The sequence below is a fragment of the Megascapheus bottae genome, chromosome 12, assembly GCF_031878675.1.
Source record: "Megascapheus bottae isolate mThoBot1 chromosome 12, mThoBot2.hap1, whole genome shotgun sequence".
NCBI lineage: Eukaryota > Metazoa > Chordata > Mammalia > Rodentia > Geomyidae > Megascapheus > Megascapheus bottae.
Genome location: NC_143520.1, coordinates 16098741 through 16116541, shown reverse-complemented (window position 1 = coordinate 16116541; position 17801 = coordinate 16098741). Strand labels below are relative to the sequence as shown.

The following is a 17801-nucleotide window of genomic DNA, read 5'->3' as shown; positions in this document are numbered from 1 at the left end:
TATTTTTACATTTTACGTGGTTATCTGATATATTGTATATATGTGTATTTGGTTATTTGAAGTTGGATAGGGAAGGGAGGGGCGGGGATGGGAGGAGGAAAATGGAGACCAATACATGAGAAAGGGTATCAAAGTATGTGAAGTAATGCACCTTCTATCTGGTGAATATAATGTAACCCTTCTATTAATTACAATAAAAAATATATAAGAAAATATTCTCAACATTTATAAAAGAAACTATCAGTAAACCAGCAATTTAGATTTGTTGACCAAGATTATCTCTTTCAAGAGTATTCGATCACGTAACCACTCCATTTCTCACTTAGGTCTTCACTGGAATCTTCACAGCAGAAATGTTCCTCAAGATCATTGCTATGGATCCATATTATTACTTTCAAGAGGGCTGGAATATTTTTGATGGCTTTATTGTGAGCCTTAGCTTAATGGAACTGGGTTTAGCAAATGTGGAAGGATTATCAGTTCTACGATCATTCCGGCTGGTAAATGAACTAGAAGTATCCATAAATTGTTAAAATTAATTTAATATATTCTTATAATCCTTGTATAAATAATTTTGTTATTATTTACCAATATTTCTGATACCAACTGGATTGTTTCACCACTGGATTGCACCCTGTTCCTTGTGATGGCTTTGATGAATACATTTTTATTCAAGCGAACAGTCAACAGTTTTGTCCTTTGAAAGTCAATGTCAGGTGTTGTGGGGAGAAAAGGAAGTCACTGATAAACCCAGATCACAACTTAAAAATAAAACGGTTAACTCAGGGGCCTGGGAGTTTGGCATAGTGGTAGAGTGCTTGCCTAGCATGCACTAAGACCTGGATTCGATTCCTAGGTACCACATATATAGAAAAAAAAAACAGTTAATTCAGTTCTATACTATTTGTCTGACCAGATAGAAGACTTCATTCCAATGAAATCCATCCTAGGATGGAATTCCCTATTTATCTGGATCTTGGGAATTGAGTTGACTCATAACCTCCTTAGAAGCCAAGATTTGTTTAAGAGGCAAGGGTAGTCAGATATAGCTCCCCAACATTTGCTACTTCCATCAGATCAGAAAGTTACCCAATACATTCTCTTGAAAGATTTGCCTAGATTACATTTGTTATTTTTAGAAAAACATCTTCATATGTAGATAAACAGAGAAAAGGAGACCAACAGATTTATATATTTCACAAATTTTGATAGCTCTTAAAATTGAGAGACCTCATACTACTTGACACATTTCTATTGAACACTTGGTGTTTCAGTGTGCTACTACATTGAGCATGCTGTAAATTTATACTCAAGTGATAGAAGCTGTATGTAAGGACCTGCAATAGATTCCTATATGTGAAATTTCTTAATGCTTATTGATCTCAACACTTGGTTGTGGGTTCTGCTTGGAATTTCCTTTGCTTCTTGAAAAGTTCATTATGAGTTGACATCCTTGGAACTTTTCCTCTCCCTAGTCCTCAAGTATAGTTACATGCCTATTTGAAGCCAGAAAAATGTAAGAAGTAAAGACAGAAGTTAGAAATGATTGTAAGAAATAATGTGTATGGGTAAGGATGTTAAAAATTTTAATTAAGCGTTAGTGATAGAATAATATGACTTAGGGGAAAAGGGAACATTCTATCATTGTAATCTTTCTTGGTGTTTCAGGTTCTTTTGCAAAAAATTATGCTCTGCAAATAAATTAATCACTGTGATGCTTGTACTCACTCCTTTGAGTCACTTAAATGCCACTAAATAACACACTACTCTCTGTTTGACATTTATTGAAGCATCAGAAACAAAATACTGCTCCTGTGATCTGCAAATGGTACTTTAGAGGCCTCTATAGGCTAATTCAATGAAAGTTTCAAGCACAAGGCATAGTGACATTGCAAACCATAATGACTTGATTAATTAAGTCACTGAAGACATCACTGTTGAAAAAAATGTAACATTTTACTCAAGGCCAAAATCTTTCCTTATAATACAATAAATCATATAGCCTAATGCAATACAAACAAATAATAGAGCTGAATTGTACTCAATAGATTACTCGAAATGAGGCCATTTCTTCTTGTGCCTTATGTAATTTATGTTATTATTTCCATTTATGCACTAGAGTGGGATATATCAAGTATATTGATAAATGTATTTGCTTTAGAATTTAAGTAAAAAGAGCCTCTACTCCTTCTTTGCTAATTAACCACAATTAATCTTAAGTATTTCAGTTCCTTAAAAAAAAATGTAGTTGTCATGTCCTTGTTTGAAATTTTGTCATATCTTATTGTCGAAGTGCCAAGGTAAATATTGAAACATGATTATTTCCTTTAAGATAAAGAATATTTAAGAATGAAAATGCCCCATGGTTGAAAATATCTGCTACATTTACCTATCAATAATCCTCTCTGTGACTGAATTTTGTTACACTGAAGGTTTCTGTTGTAAATAAAATTTCAGATGAAATACAGGGCATTTATCACCTTCTTGCTCTCTGTTTCAGCTTAGAGTCTTCAAGTTGGCCAAATCATGGCCCACCCTGAACATGCTAATAAAGATCATTGGCAACTCCGTGGGGGCGCTGGGAAACCTCACCCTGGTGTTGGCCATCATCGTCTTCATCTTTGCCGTGGTTGGCATGCAGCTCTTTGGCAAGAGCTACAAAGAGTGTGTCTGCAAGATTTCCAATGATTGTGAGCTCCCTCGCTGGCACATGAACGACTTCTTCCACTCCTTCCTCATCGTGTTCCGCGTGCTGTGTGGAGAGTGGATAGAAACCATGTGGGACTGCATGGAGGTGGCTGGCCAAACCATGTGCCTTACCGTCTTCATGATGGTCATGGTGATTGGAAACCTCGTGGTAGGTAGAAAAATTACTTGCCCTCCTTTTCCGAAGTAATATGGATGAGATTGTTTTCAAATAAAATGCACATCCCACTTAAGGTTTCATATGTTTCTGTGGGGTAATCACTTTGACACCAAATTTATTTTCAGTTTTCTCATATTCATAATTATATGTACTAGATATTCTACAAGCCACTGTAATACATAAAAATCCTCAAAACACCTGATCCACAAACACTTTCTTCCTGTCTGTCTCTCTGTCTCTGTCTGTCTATCTGTCTCTCTCTCTCTCTTATTTTGGGGGGGACTGTTTTGGTGTTGGTCATGGGACTTAAACTCTGGCCCTGGGGGCTGTCCCTTATCTCTTCAGCTCAAGGCAAGTGCTCTATCACTTTGAGCCACAGCACCGTTCCAGTTTTCTGGTGGTTAATTAGAGATAAGAGTCTCACAGACTTTAATGCCCTGTCTGGCTTTGAATTGGGATTCTCAGATCTCAGCCTCCTGAGTAGCTAGGATTACAGGCCTGAGCCCCTGTGCCCACCTTCTCCCTCTCTCTCTCTCTGTCTCTCTCTGTCTCTCTGTCTCTCTGTCTCTCTGTCTCTCTCTCTGTCTTTCTCCATCTTGTGTCTGTCTGTCTGTCTGTCTGTCTGTCTGTCTGTCTGTCTGTCTGTCTCTCTCTCTCTCTCTCTCTCTCTCTCTCTCGCTCGCTCGCTCGCTCTCTCTCTCTTGCCAGTCATGGGGCTTAAACTCAGGGCTTTGGCACTGTCCTTGAGCTTTCTTAGAACTAGCAGACTACCATATGAGTTACAGCATCACTTCCAGTTTTTTCTGTGTTTGTTGTACCAAGGAATCAAACTCAGGACCTTCGTGTATACTAGGCAAGCACGCTACCACTAGGCCACACTCCCAACCCCCCTCACCCTCTTTTTATAGATCCAAGGAGAATGTATCTGGCTTTTTATTTTTCAATTCTTCTGCTGATGTATTGCAGTGTTATTAAAATCTACCACTCATTTTGCATATGAATACTGGTAATAGTATTCTTTGAAATCATTTCAAATTTGGATTTTCCAGAACCCTAAAGTTTAAGAAATTACTAATCATATCAGCTTGTTAAAAACACACAGGACATTTGGTCCCAGAAAGCAGAGTATGAGTCAATAACTTTGACTCAAGAAACATTCATTGTAATTTCTACATAAAAAATAACTACACCGGGCCAGGAGATTGTCGTGCCTAACATTCATGACAACCCAGGCTTGAAATGTAAAAGATTAAATAAAATAGGAAGAAATAGACATAGACATAGACTAAAGTAAGAAAAGGCCATAAGCTACATTAAAGGTTTCTCTTTTTTCATATAATTTTTATTGTAATAAAAAAGGGTTACATTATATTTGCCAGATAGGAGGTACATTAATTCACATACATTGATACCCTTTCTCATGTCTTAGTCCCCATTTCCCTCCCCCCCCACATCCCTCACCTTGTTTTCCCTCCTTCCCTACCCAATTTCAAATAACCAAATACAAATATATCCAATTCTATGCGGCTGTCAGAAAAAAATGACATTGCCCCATTTGTTAGGAAATGGAAAGACTTAGAAAAAATCATATTAAGTGAACTAAGCCAGACTCAAAGGAACATAGGCTCAATGGTTTCCCTCATTTGTCATAACAAGTAGAAACCTTGGGCACTCCTAGCAGAGATTTGCAATAGAGCAAAACCTAGATACATAAGGCCATATAGTATGATACTAACAATTTCTTATACATTAAAAATTTCTTATACATTAAGATTTCTTACACTTTGGAGAAGAGAAGAAAAAACTCAAACAGATTTATTATTGCAACAAAGAATTGTTGACATTAAATTCTGAGTTAAGTAGGTAAAATAATTCAGACTGTATTCAATACTATAGATAGTGTTTTATCATGAATTGAAGGAGAACAGTTTATGTTTTGGTAAAAGTCATGTAGCAAAATAACACAGAATTCAAGTGTAAAGAGACTTCCAAAAGCGCCCATATCCTAGACCTATGGAGGATATTTAATATCCATTTGGATTTCTAAATAGGCATAAAAATAACTGCCTCTACTAATATGCAATAATCCTTTGACCTACTAAAATATTTAAATTCTATACCTTCAAACATGGTAATTACTAGATCATCTCTTTCTTATAGGAAAAAAGTATTAGTTTAACGTCATTAAAATAGTAACATGGAATAAATAAAATAAAAAATCCAGGGGCTTAAACTTATGGCCTGGGTACTGTCCCTGAGCTTCTTTTGCTACAACTCTACCACTTGCGCTCCAACACCACTTCTGTTTTTTTCTGTTCATGTGGTACTGATATATAGAACAGGGCTTCATGCATGCTAGGCAAGGACTCTACAACTAAGCTACTTTTCCAGCCCCAATCTAATTTTTATATTTAACTTTTATTCTTTTGTATATTTTTCATCAAAACAGCAAACTGAAATTTCACCTGTAGAGGATCAAGTCTTGATGTGATTATCAGGAGCCATGCAAAACCACTGATATTACACTTAGTATTTGCTGGAGCTTTTGCACTGTGCCTTTATTTTCAGTGGTGTTTCACTTAAATTTTTCCCTAGATTCTCTTTTGCACTTGTTTTCTTTTTCAAAAGGTAGTCTTTACTGCTATGTCTTTCTTTCTGTATGCATGCATGGTAAGGACCTGAAGACATTGTCAATCAAATTCTGTGAAATGCTTGGTTCTTTACTATTTACCTCTCCTTGAATGTACACAGATTTATTGTCAATATTCTTTTATTTCTGCAAATGGGGCTTATTTTTAGATGCTCTTAATCTTTAACTCAATATTAATGTTATTTTATATAATAACTTCCCTTATAGTATTTCAACATTTGTACAAGTACAGTAGTCATTTCTGAATCAATAATTAGAAGTCTGAGTGTAAATTAGTATATTTTTCATAATTTAGCAAAAACATGTCTAGGAGAATTTTGATACAAAGAAAAAACTCAGATTGAATTTAACTGTACCAGAATTCTAGTCAAATGTATGGTTTATGCTCATGATTATGTTTGGGAATAAAATAAGAATAAATTTTTCACATCTTGAGAAACATAGATTTTTATGCTTAAAATACCATCCCAAATGAAATATTCTAAGTAAAATTTTTGTTTTCTTTTTCGTTGTTCATCTAGTTACTTAGATTTAGCTTTTGGAATTGAACTTAATATAGATACTTGATGCTGTGAAGAGCTTGGTGAATTAGCAATGATGGAAAACTAGAACTAGTACTAGTAGTTCATACAGGCCAGGTGTTTATCTTATTCTGTTTTTCAGAGAAGTACGTTTAAAAACAGAATAAACATTTAATACACTCCAGTTAGAATGGCCAGGATCAGGAAAATGAATAACAACAGATGCTGGAAGGGATGTGGCCAGGAGGGATCACTACTACACTGTTGGTGGGAGTGCAAACTCGTTCAACCACTATGGAAAGCAGTGTGGCAGTTCTTCAAAAGACTAAACATAGAACTCCCCTATGACCCAGCAATTCCACTACTTGGCATTTACCCAACCATCCAGAAACAAGGGCATACTAAATCCACTAGCACAACAATGTTCATTGCAGCACTATTTACCATAGCAAAAATATGGAACCAACCTAGATGTCCCTCAGTTGATGAGTGGATCAACAAGATGTGGTATTTGTACACAATGGAATTCTATGCTGCTGTCAGAAAGAATGACATCGCCCCATTTGTTAGGAAATGGAAAGACTTAGAAAAGATCATATTAAATGAAGTAAGCCAGAAAGGAACTTAGGCTCAATGGTTTCCCTCATTTGTCATAATCAGTAGAAACTTTGGGTCTCCTAGCAGAGATTTGCAATAGAGCAAAACCTTGATACAAAAGGCCATATAGTAGGACGCTAAATGAAAGGATCTCTAGGATATAGAAACATAAGCCATATAATGAATGATTGTTGTTCTTAAGGTACTATGTTATCTCTCATCTCTTTTACTGTCCCTTGGTTATCTTGTATTGTTACAGTATCTCACTTTGTTACCTGATATATAGAATATATTTGTATTTGGTTATTTGAAATTGGATAGGGAACGGGGGAAAACAAGATGAGGGATGGGGGTGGGGGGAAGGGAAATGGGGACCAAGACATGTGAAAGGGTATCAATGTATAGGAATTAATGCACCATCTATCTGGCAAATATCATGTAACCCTTCTATTAATTACAATAAAAATATATGAAAAAAGCAATGAATAGAAAATCTGTAAAAACCCATAGTTAAAGACAGTTGGACCCACAGAATGATATACTCACCTATTTACTTACTATGTTTTAGGTTCTGAACCTCTTCCTGGCCTTGCTTCTGAGTTCCTTCAGTTCTGACAATCTCGCTGCCACTGACGATGATAATGAAATGAACAACCTCCAGATTGCTGTGGGAAGGATGCAGAAAGGAATTGATTTTGTTAAGAGAAAAATACGTGAATTCATTCAGAAAGCATTCGTTAGAAAGCAGAAAGGTTTGGATGAGATTAAACCTCTTGAAGATCTAAATAACAAAAAAGATAGTTGTATTTCCAATCACACTACCATAGAGATAAGTAAAGACCTCAACTATCTCAAAGATGGAAATGGAACAACCAGTGGTATAGGCAGCAGTGTAGAAAAGTATGTCGTTGATGAAAGTGACTACATGTCATTCATAAACAACCCCAGCCTGACAGTGACGGTGCCCATTGCTGTCGGAGAATCTGACTTTGAAAATTTAAACACTGAAGAGTTCAGCAGTGAGTCTGATCTGGAGGAAAGCAAAGAGGTAAGAATTTTCAACAAGGGGTATTTTGATATTGATATTCCTGTTACCTTAAAACAATCTCTTCAATTGTTTGATTTCTGTTATAAGAAATACCTTCTGATACATTTTCCATAGTAAACACGTGATTAAGTACTAATCGATTCAAATGGAGTCACATGGATTCAAATAGATATGCTGACTTCCTCCAACTATTTGCCTCTGTAAACTCTTTCTAAAGTTATCATGCAGCTTGCCATGAATTTTGTGAAGTATTTTAAGATAATTTTAGGTTTTGAAAATGCCGTTTGTGTATTTACTTCCTTATAATTGGCCTGCAGTGCCGTTTTGTTGTATGTAAGAGAAAAGGACGTGATGAAAGGATAATTCCTAATCTCATCTGTCAGACATTTTTCTCTTCTGAAATAGTTCATGAACTATTCAGTTTTTTCAGACTTACTAAGTAATGCAAAATCTGACTGTCATCTTGGCTTGATGTTTAATTTTTTGTGATTCATAAAGTAAATAATTTTTAAGAAAGCAAAATTTGTGATGAAGAATCAGAGTAAACATATGTTAACCCTACTGAAACCAATGCCTGCAGCTACACAAACAAAAATCCTGTCTGCATAATAAATATAAACCTCTATGCCAGCCATGGTGGTTCATGCCTGTAACCCTAGCTACTCCGTAAGCTAAGATCTGAGAATTGTGGTTCAAAGCCAGCCTAGGCACTAAACTCCATGTCACTCTTATTTATAATTGACCAGTAGAAAACTGGATGTGGCGCTGTGGCTGAAGAGGTAAGGTGGTAGTCCTGAACTGAATAGGTCAGTGGCAACTCTCAGGCCCAGAGTTCAAGCCCCACAATCGCCTCCCCAAAAAAGAATATAAAACTGAATTTTCCTATGGAGTAGAAATCATAGTAAAGTGTTCTCTGGGTTACAAGAAGATCATGAGTAGTAAAGTATGTTTTTGTTTGCTTTGTTTCTTAATAACCTACAGATTAATAAAGGCAGAGTTTGAGAGAAAAAGAAAAAAATAAATTTGATATTTAATATTTTACTATACAAAACTGAAGATAAGATTTTAAGTCACTAAAACTCAAATGAATGAATAAAATCCAAAGCAAGATTTATGCTTTCCTTATTTGAATTGTTTGAGAGGGAACATAAAGATCTCAATTACAGTTCTCATTCTAAGAAAAATACATAAAGAAGAGCTACTGAAAACATGGTTTAATTGTGATCATTATGAATCGGTCAAATTTATGCAGAAAAACCACATCTAAAAAGAGAGCTTTAGACATATTTTAGTATTTCATAAAATAATATGAAATATATTTTCTTGTATACAAAATAGACAGGATTGCTAAGTCCATGATTAGACAGAAATAGATGTTAAACATTAAATTCAAGTAGGTTTATAAACAGGTACAAAAAAATTATATCTAAGTAACAGGGCCACAGATATCAGCTTCAAATTAACAGAAATTCAGGAGGAATGTAGTATTCAATTCTTTGAATAAAAAAATAATTATAATAAGTCCAAATTCCAACTCATTGCATGATTATTCTTAATTAAATACCACATAAGACATTGTTTCATTTATTTACTTAATTACCTATTTTTTAGTCCTAGGGCTTGAACTCTGGGCCTGTACACTGTCTCTGAGCTCTTTAGCGGTAGAGCTTGTGCTCTACCACTTGAGCCACTGCACCTCTTCCTGTTTTATGTATTTTATTTTATTTTAAATAGTTGTATAAATGGAGTCCAATTCCACATGTCAGGTTATATGATGCTTCTTGATCAATGTCACCCCATTCTGTCATCCTTCCCCAATCTTTTCATCCCACTAATGATGATTTTGGCTGCCAGCAATCTGTGTGTCATTTTTACTTATTTTATGTGAAGGAAAAAGACATCACTCTGTTTAGTAATTGACCAAAACCATTTTGCAATTAAATATGATTCTCTTGGAGATTCTGTTGATGTTTACTCCTAAAGTACTTTCACTAAAGAAAAATGTATGTCTATATAGAATAAGAATAATAACAATGAACCTTAGATTTAATTATGTATGCATGGTATATTCATTCTGAAAATACATCTGGAGTTCATCTCCTTTGTTTTGTCCGTTGTGATTTTATTCTCTTACTGTGATTTTCCTGTCTCCTCTCCATTTGTTGCCTTAAACCATATTATTTAAATATGCAATGTGTGGCTACCTCTGCAAACATCTACACAGGAATAGAATCATGACTTTTTGCTCCTTTGATTGTTTTAAGTGGACATATTTAAAGCTTTACAAGTGTTGAATAAGCATAATTAGGCTATGGTTAAAAGTCTTGTACCCCTAAGACTGTATAGTGGAAGAAGTCAAGATTTTGAAAATAAAGTTTAATCACTAGAATTTTGATATTACCTGCCATTAGTTTCCCACTGTATCTACAGGTTAAGTATAATAAAATATTCAGTACCATACTTCTACTAAAACTATTACCTCAGTTTTAAGTTTATTATTTAGACATTATGGCATTATGCCAAACTTTCTAAATATAATCTTGAAAACAAAGTATAAAGACACATAGAGGAAGGGAATATATTACATAAGTTTTGATATTGTATTACCTGGTAGTTTTCAGTAGAAAACAAAAGCTAATTGAAATAATGATCAATTTGAAGCAGCCCTACGTGAAATAGCTTCTTAGTATGTGGTTTTTTCTCCCATTTCTGTCATATCATTTGGTCTGGTAGTTTGGGATTGTGCATTTATGTATTTATGTATTTATGTATTTATTTATTGGCCAGTCCTAGGACTGGACACTGTCCCTGAAATTCTTTTGCTCAAGGCTGGCACTCTAACACTTTAGCCACAATGCCACTTCTGAAATTTTTGTTTTGGAATCAGACCCAGGGCTTCATGTATGTGAGGCAAGCACTCTACCACTAATCCACATTCCCAGACTCAAGGGCTTGTACATTTTAGATCATACACAGGTTAATAAAGAATGGTTGGAAACATATCTCTTCCATTCTAAGGGATTTCTAAAGTTCAAGCACAACTGGAGCACTTTTCTCTTTTTTGAGGAATGCACTTTTTTCTGATAAGATCAAATGAGTGGACTCAGGTTGTTGAGATATTTAACTCATTTCTTTTTATGTCTCTAGAGTGTATTGTTTAACTGTTACTACAGTACTTTGATTGCACTTAATGTAATTCCTTTTGTGATTGTGAATGATTGGGTTTACTTTTAGAGATTTTAATAATATTGAAGCCATGCTTGAATGATAATTTTTCAAAATGTGATTTAGTAATACCTTCACTGCTTACCATTCTTACTTCTCACAGGGGTAAAATCAAGCTGGAACCATCAAGAATGCAGCTCTGGGGTTTTTTAACCAGCCAGAGACTCGTGCCACCACTTTTGCCCAGGTTACCCAAGCAAGTTCTGCATATATAAATACAATCCGTTTCCTAAATGACTTTTGACTGGCCTGCATGCTACTCAGCTCTGCCCCTTGCCCATCCATTGGCAGTAAAAAAAAAATGTACAGCTGCTCTTATGCTGAGTTATATAAAGCATGGTCAGACAAGTCTGACAGCCTCAACTTTTTAAAAAACAATTTAGTTGCTACTTTTCTTACATCGGTTTTAATAGAAATCAGATTAATGAAAAGTTCAAGTGCATGCCTCTATGGAGTATTTATTTTTCACTTAATATTACAGACACTGAATATGCTGAGACTCAAATGAATAAATGTAGGTGCTCTTTAAAAAACTTATGAAAAAATCTTTCTTTTCCCTGCATTTTTCTTTTTTAAATATAGCCCCAATGAGTGTGCTTTGTTGTTAATTTTTTGTTTAGTGTCTTCTTAAGGTTTTTTAAAGAGTGATCTGCAAATCAAAGCAATCCTTCTTCACATATGAAGTTCCTAAAGGGGATGTCACTGTGGAAATAGTGGAACTAAGTTGGAGTATTTAGATTTTTGGCTGCCAGCAGCTTGTGTGTGTCATTTTTACTTATTTTATGTGAAAGAAAAAGACATCACTCTGTTTAGTAATTGACCAAAACCATTTTGCAGTTAAGTATGATTCTCTTGGAGATTCTGTTGATGTTTACTCCTAAAGTACTTTCACTAAAGAAAAATGCATAAGCCTATACAGAATAAGAATAAGAATAATAACAATGAACCTTAGATTTAACTATATATGTGTGGTATATTTATTCTGAAAATACACCTGGAGTTCATCTCCTTTGTTTTGTCCATTGTGATTTTATTCTCCCACTGTGACTTTTCTGTCTCCTCTCCATTTGTTGCCTTAAATCATATTATTTAAATATGCCATGTGTGGCTACCTTTGCAAATATCTACACAGGAATAGAATCATGACTTTTTGCTCCTTTGATGGTTTTAAGTGAAGGAATCTCCCTATCCTTTGACTATAACAAAAAGTATAATTGCCTTTCTGTTAGCTCTATTCAGTAGACCACTAAGTATCTGATATTGAAATATATTTCTTTGAAAAAATACATTAACCACTCCACTTCATTAAATTTAGTAGTTTTTGAAATGTTAATTAACTGCTATTACTTCATTTTAACTTAGTTTCTTTTCCTTAAGCAGTTAAAACTGTAAAAAAAAAACCAATATAACATGTTTGTTTTTTTGAATGCAGTAAAAAAATTATATATTCCTGAATCATTCATTTATACCTGGGAATAAAATATCCTGTCACAACTACTCTAGATGCACAGGATGATCATAATTTAGATCTAAAATTAGGAAAAATCTGAAGCTAAAGATTTTTATGTTTTAAACTTAACTTGTTTGTCTTTTATAGGCTTTTACACATTTGAACTGCTCTAACACATTTTATTATTTGCTTCCTTTCATAATTTTTAAGAAAGTCATTGAAAAAATGTCAAGAGAGATTTTACAAATCAGAATTTGGGGACAGTATTTCAGGATTATTGGTTAAGACAATCTTTTGTTCATGAAATATCCCATTTTCTAAACTATCCCTACTCTTTTTTAATATCTTCACAAATTACAAATATAGCTTAGATTAGTATTTAGGTTCATAGTTATAAAGCATGAAAATCAATAATATTACAAACATTCTCAAAAATTGGGATTTTAATACATCTCAGCTACTATTTAAATTTTAAGAAGGTTAAGTTTACTTGTGAATGAAATTCCCTAGACAGCTACAACTAATAAACTTGTGAATTACCAAAGAAATTCCCTAGACTACAACTAATAAACTATTTGACTTTGTCAAGAGTATTCACCCCATATATCCTCACAAAAATAGACATTGGACTGACTACTGTCAACCATTAATTCAGCTTACAAACTATGTCATTTGTGAACCGAGTATCACAAGTGTAACATACAAATCACTCATGCTGTTTCACTTCAGTGTAAGATGGAAAAGGATGAGATTCTGTCTCCTTAAAGAGGTTTCATTCACCCTTAGAATGCTAGATCCATGTATGCAAAGTAGAAAGAAGGAAAATAAGGTCAAAATTATCCTGTGGTACTTGTCCTACACACATTTAAACTATACTTTATAGATTCATGTTATGTCTGGATTCTTAGTACACCTATTTCTAAGAATTGTTGATCATCATTTATACAAGTCAGAATCTTAAGGGAATTTTACTTTACAAATAGGACAGGATATTGTTTATGTATTGTTTATGTAAATATTGTTTATATTTCTTTGAATGTGGAAATATCAGATAGGAGTTGTTACAAGTGGTGAATGGTTAGAGTCCATGTACTGATCAATCATTCATTTCCTCAATGAAGATTTAGTAAACACAGATGAAAGTTACAATGATGGGAGCAGCTTGATCTTCTGACCAAAAGGTGTAATTTGATGGTGTACATTTTCTAGGAGCACAAAATATGTTTACATTGCATTTTTGTAAAGGTTATACTCTATTTGGCTTCTGGGAAAATGTATCTATAATTCATGTATCAGTAGTAAGGCACTGTGCTGGTATGTAAAGAAACTGCTAATTTTTCAAGCATACTATGATTTAAGTAAGAGGTAACATCTAGGTGCCTTTTATTATTAGGATTTCCAGACATAAGACCTAAAAAGTGTTCTTTTAAAAAAATGTCTAGACTATTCTCATTTCCAGTTAAGTATAAGAAAAGCTAATTTCTCTAAATGCTCTAATTGTCCTAATATTCCCTTAATTTGGACCAGCTTTAAAATGCCAGTGAGCTATCTGGTGGCTTGTCCTTCCCTTCAATATTCTTTGCCAAACAGTATATCATCAGCATCTAATTTTAGTATTGAAAAGCACTTGTATTATCTCTAGGACAGTAGAGTGCATAGTTCCTGCCCTAAATGTCTCACAAGCCTCTTAACCAGACTAAAGCCTATCTTTATGAAACACCAAAGATCCAAATGTAAACCAAACCATAAAAAGACAATGAACAATCTTCGGTACTTATATGAGAACAAAAGGAGCATGGAATAAATCGGGCATTCAGATTTTTAGGGAGATATGGTGAATGTAAGAAGTATGGTGGCTGCAGGATAGACAGAGAAAAGGAATAGGTCTTCATGACCTAATTATCAGCAGTCCAGTTAGTTGGCAATAGAAATAACATGGGAGGAATGACCCCTGAAGTGACTGTTGCACCTCAAATTCCTGTAATATGTTGTTTGGTGACTTCCTCCACCACCTAACCTTCAATCTGAAGATTTTATTGCTCATTACGTCATCCCCTCAGCATTCACTGAACACTTGCAATACCATTCAAGGTTGATGAAGGCTCTGATGCAGTCATACATGAACGGCTAAGGCCCACCACAAATCTCCCACTGCTTGGTGTTTATATTGCAATTTTCATTCTTAAAGAGGTTTCCATTTTCACTGTGTACTGGCTATAGCTTCATCAGACTACATCTCAACTTGTCTGAATACCTATGTTCTGTTTCATTCTCCCATAAATGACAACATCCGTGGTCTCTACTATCTCACCACTTCAGGTGAATCAATGGATTAAAGTAAGAGGATGTGTTCATAAAGTCTCAGTCAATTACATGTATATAACATCAACTTTACCTAATGAAGGTCTAACAAAAGAAAAAGGATATGTAATTAGAAAAAATCTAGAAAATCAGAGCATTTATAACAAATCCTCTTACCTTGCATTCAATGTTTTAATGATGATAGGTTTATTTCTGATATGATGACATACTCGATTAGTAGAACATCAACCATCTTTGAGCACCTTATAATATATAACCTTTAAGAGTTTTTTTTTTAACAAATGTCTTAAAATCATAGAACTAAATCTAAGAGTCAGGTGTATCTAATACCATGCATCTATTACTGGTATTGTCAGAACAGCTGAGGCAAACATCATATATAACTTAAATATGATATGCAAATATCATATATATTACTTAAGTATTTTATTCCTTTTTAAATAAACAAATATAAGCATTTTCCTTTATTACTGTATAAAAGCAAAATTGTTTGTCATGAACGAAAGAATCCCTCTTCCTGGAGGAAATCCATACACAATCCTTATCTAAAATATCAGTAGAATCTTTCTAGTACAGAGTATACAATATTCTAGTTGTACATACTTTTGTGTGCATTTTATCATGTGCTTACCTCATCCTCTTTACAAAGTAGCTCTTTGAAATTCCACCATTCCTAATGCTATGCTCTAATGATAATAACATTGTGACAGGTTCGAGAATGCTGTGGCCTAAACTACTCTGATTCCATGTGGCACTCACACCTGGCCTTGCATAATTTATGTAGTTTCTTAAAACGAAGTTTAAGAATGGAATCTCTTCATTTGTGTTGATCCCAACAATGACCTTAACCTAGCTAAAGTTTATCCATTTCAAGATTTAAGCAAAATCCTCTCAATGTTTCTTTCTCTTTTTATATTTGATTTGATCTGAAGGAAAACAACAAAAGATGTGATTCTGCCTTCCCTAACAGGACAGGAGAGAGTGCCAGAGTAACAAGTAGTTTCCAAATGCACAATGAAACTGGGAAGTGCATTGGCCAGAGAGAATGCAAAGTCTCAGCTCTTGCTATATAGCTAACAATGTGCTGCTCTTCTCTGAACTAGAAAATGATAGAATACATTTAATAACAATAAGTAGTATATGTTTTCATGTCAATGAAAAGTGGACAGATTTAGATGGTTGCTGTCTGTGTGCATTGAACAGATCTTTTCTGCATTTGACATGAAAATACACTTGTGCAGCTTTCGTTGGTTGGGTCACAATTTTAGAAGAAAATATTATTTATCAACTAATTTATACAAGCAAGACATGACCGGATGACTAGCCATTCACACAAACTTGCTGCAAGATATTATTTCAGAATCCTTGCATATGGGCTTCATCAAACATTATTTCTACTGTTAGCACAATATTTGAAGAAAAAATTATACTAGAGATCTCTATCTAATCTTGTGACCCCCCACTTCTACCAAAGCAGATTGGCATTGCGTTTAAGTTGATTTTAAATTACAGCTCAAGAAAAAAATGCATACAGAAGACTGGGGGGTTGGGGTGAGTCCAGACATTTTGACTTTTTATATTTAGAGCAGAGAAAATATTTTAAAGCTTTTTCTGCGGGATTGATTTACAGAAACTAAATGCAACTAGTTCATCTGAAGGGAGCACAGTTGACATGGGGGCTCCTGCTGAAGGAGAGCAACCTGAAGTTGAACCTGAAGAATCTCTGGAACCGGAGGCCTGCTTTACAGAAGGTAAGCAATGCAGGGCATGTGTGCTCTGCAACCTTCTAGTGGCCATTCATTGTTTCTGTCTGTTTTTCTGTCTGTCTGTCTGACTTTAATAACCCATTTCTATATTTCTAGCAGTTATTCATATATTTGCTCATGTTTCCCTCTCTATCAAAGCAAAGTTGATTATTGAAGTTATGTTTAATTAATGCAATACATAAGTACATTTTTGTGCATCCTGTTTAAGTCTAAGAAATGCTGTTTCATTGGCTTTTCTGGTGATTTTCTAAAATATCTAACAGTTGGAGAAGAGGAAGCATACATAGCTCCATTTAGGTTTCAAAAAAAGGAAATAGTTTGTCATTTACTAGTAGTTATACCATAGTAAGTATGAATTGATGAATAAACATTGTTACTATTAAAGAGTTGTACAAAGGGGTGACAAAATTCTGTAAGTCCAGTTATAAGTACAGTGCTTCTTGGGCATTGTCATCCCTTCCTTCATTTCCCCACAATTTCCCCCTCCTCTCCTTACCCAGAAGTTACAGTTAATTTTTTACAGTGTATATTGAATACAATGATTGCATTTGCTTATCCTTCCTCTCTTATTCCTGTGCTCCTCTCTTTAATCCCCCCCACCCCCAAAAAATCTTGTTTGCATTACCTGGAATTAATTTTCAATAAGAAGTATTTTAATTGTTCAGAGTAATTTTAATTTTAATTTTTAATTCCTCCCCCACATATATGTTCCTTTAGTCAGTTTGTGTGTGAATAATAGAACCATGTCTACTTGTATTTTACATTTAAATTTATTTAGGAGCAGCAGTCTTCTGTATTGTATATTGAAATGTATTCTTGAGTAGCAGTTCTCTGTATCCACCAAGGCAAATTCTTTTTAAAATTTTCTTCAGGTATTGTACAAAGAAGTTGTTATTTAACAAAGCAGTTTATGAATACAATATATTTGATCAATATCACCCTCTTCAACACGCTCACCCATCCTTCTCCTATCTATCTCTTTTAAAAGTAAAATTATAAAAGTAAAATTGTGTCATTTCTGCTAGGGGTCAGTGATATACTATAATAATACTGATGCCGGGTACCAATAACTTTTAGCTATTCTTCTAGTCTTAATTTGTAGTCTTAACTTCTGATTACTTCTTTGCAACTCCTACACATGTCTGTCATAAACTTTAGGTTATATCAGAGTCATTGTTCTTACAGTTCAGGATCTAGACATGATTTGTATACATCCTTCAAGATCGATACCCAAATTCTCTTTATTCCATGAAGTTCAAAAATTGAGCTTTATTGATAAACTTTTATAGAATATTGTCTTGCCTCTTCAACAAGTGATGCTGGCAGAATTGGTTAAGCATATGCAAAAAACTAAAG

The 17801-nt window shown here is 34.3% G+C and overlaps 1 protein-coding gene across 3 annotated transcripts in view; it reads left to right on the top strand.

Annotated features, from left to right (window-relative positions):
* The window catches only part of Scn2a (sodium voltage-gated channel alpha subunit 2), a 141531-nt gene that overhangs the window by 95631 nt on the left and 28099 nt on the right, over positions 1-17801 (top strand). For all 3 annotated transcript variants that reach the window (XM_090342720.1, XM_090342719.1, XM_090342721.1), the window contains 4 exons: positions 327-500; positions 2501-2857; positions 7203-7682; positions 16310-16430. In XM_090342720.1, coding sequence (XP_090198846.1) covers positions 327-500; positions 2501-2857; positions 7203-7682; positions 16310-16430 — 1132 coding nt within the window. The remainder of the gene's footprint in view (positions 1-326; positions 501-2500; positions 2858-7202; positions 7683-16309; positions 16431-17801) is intronic.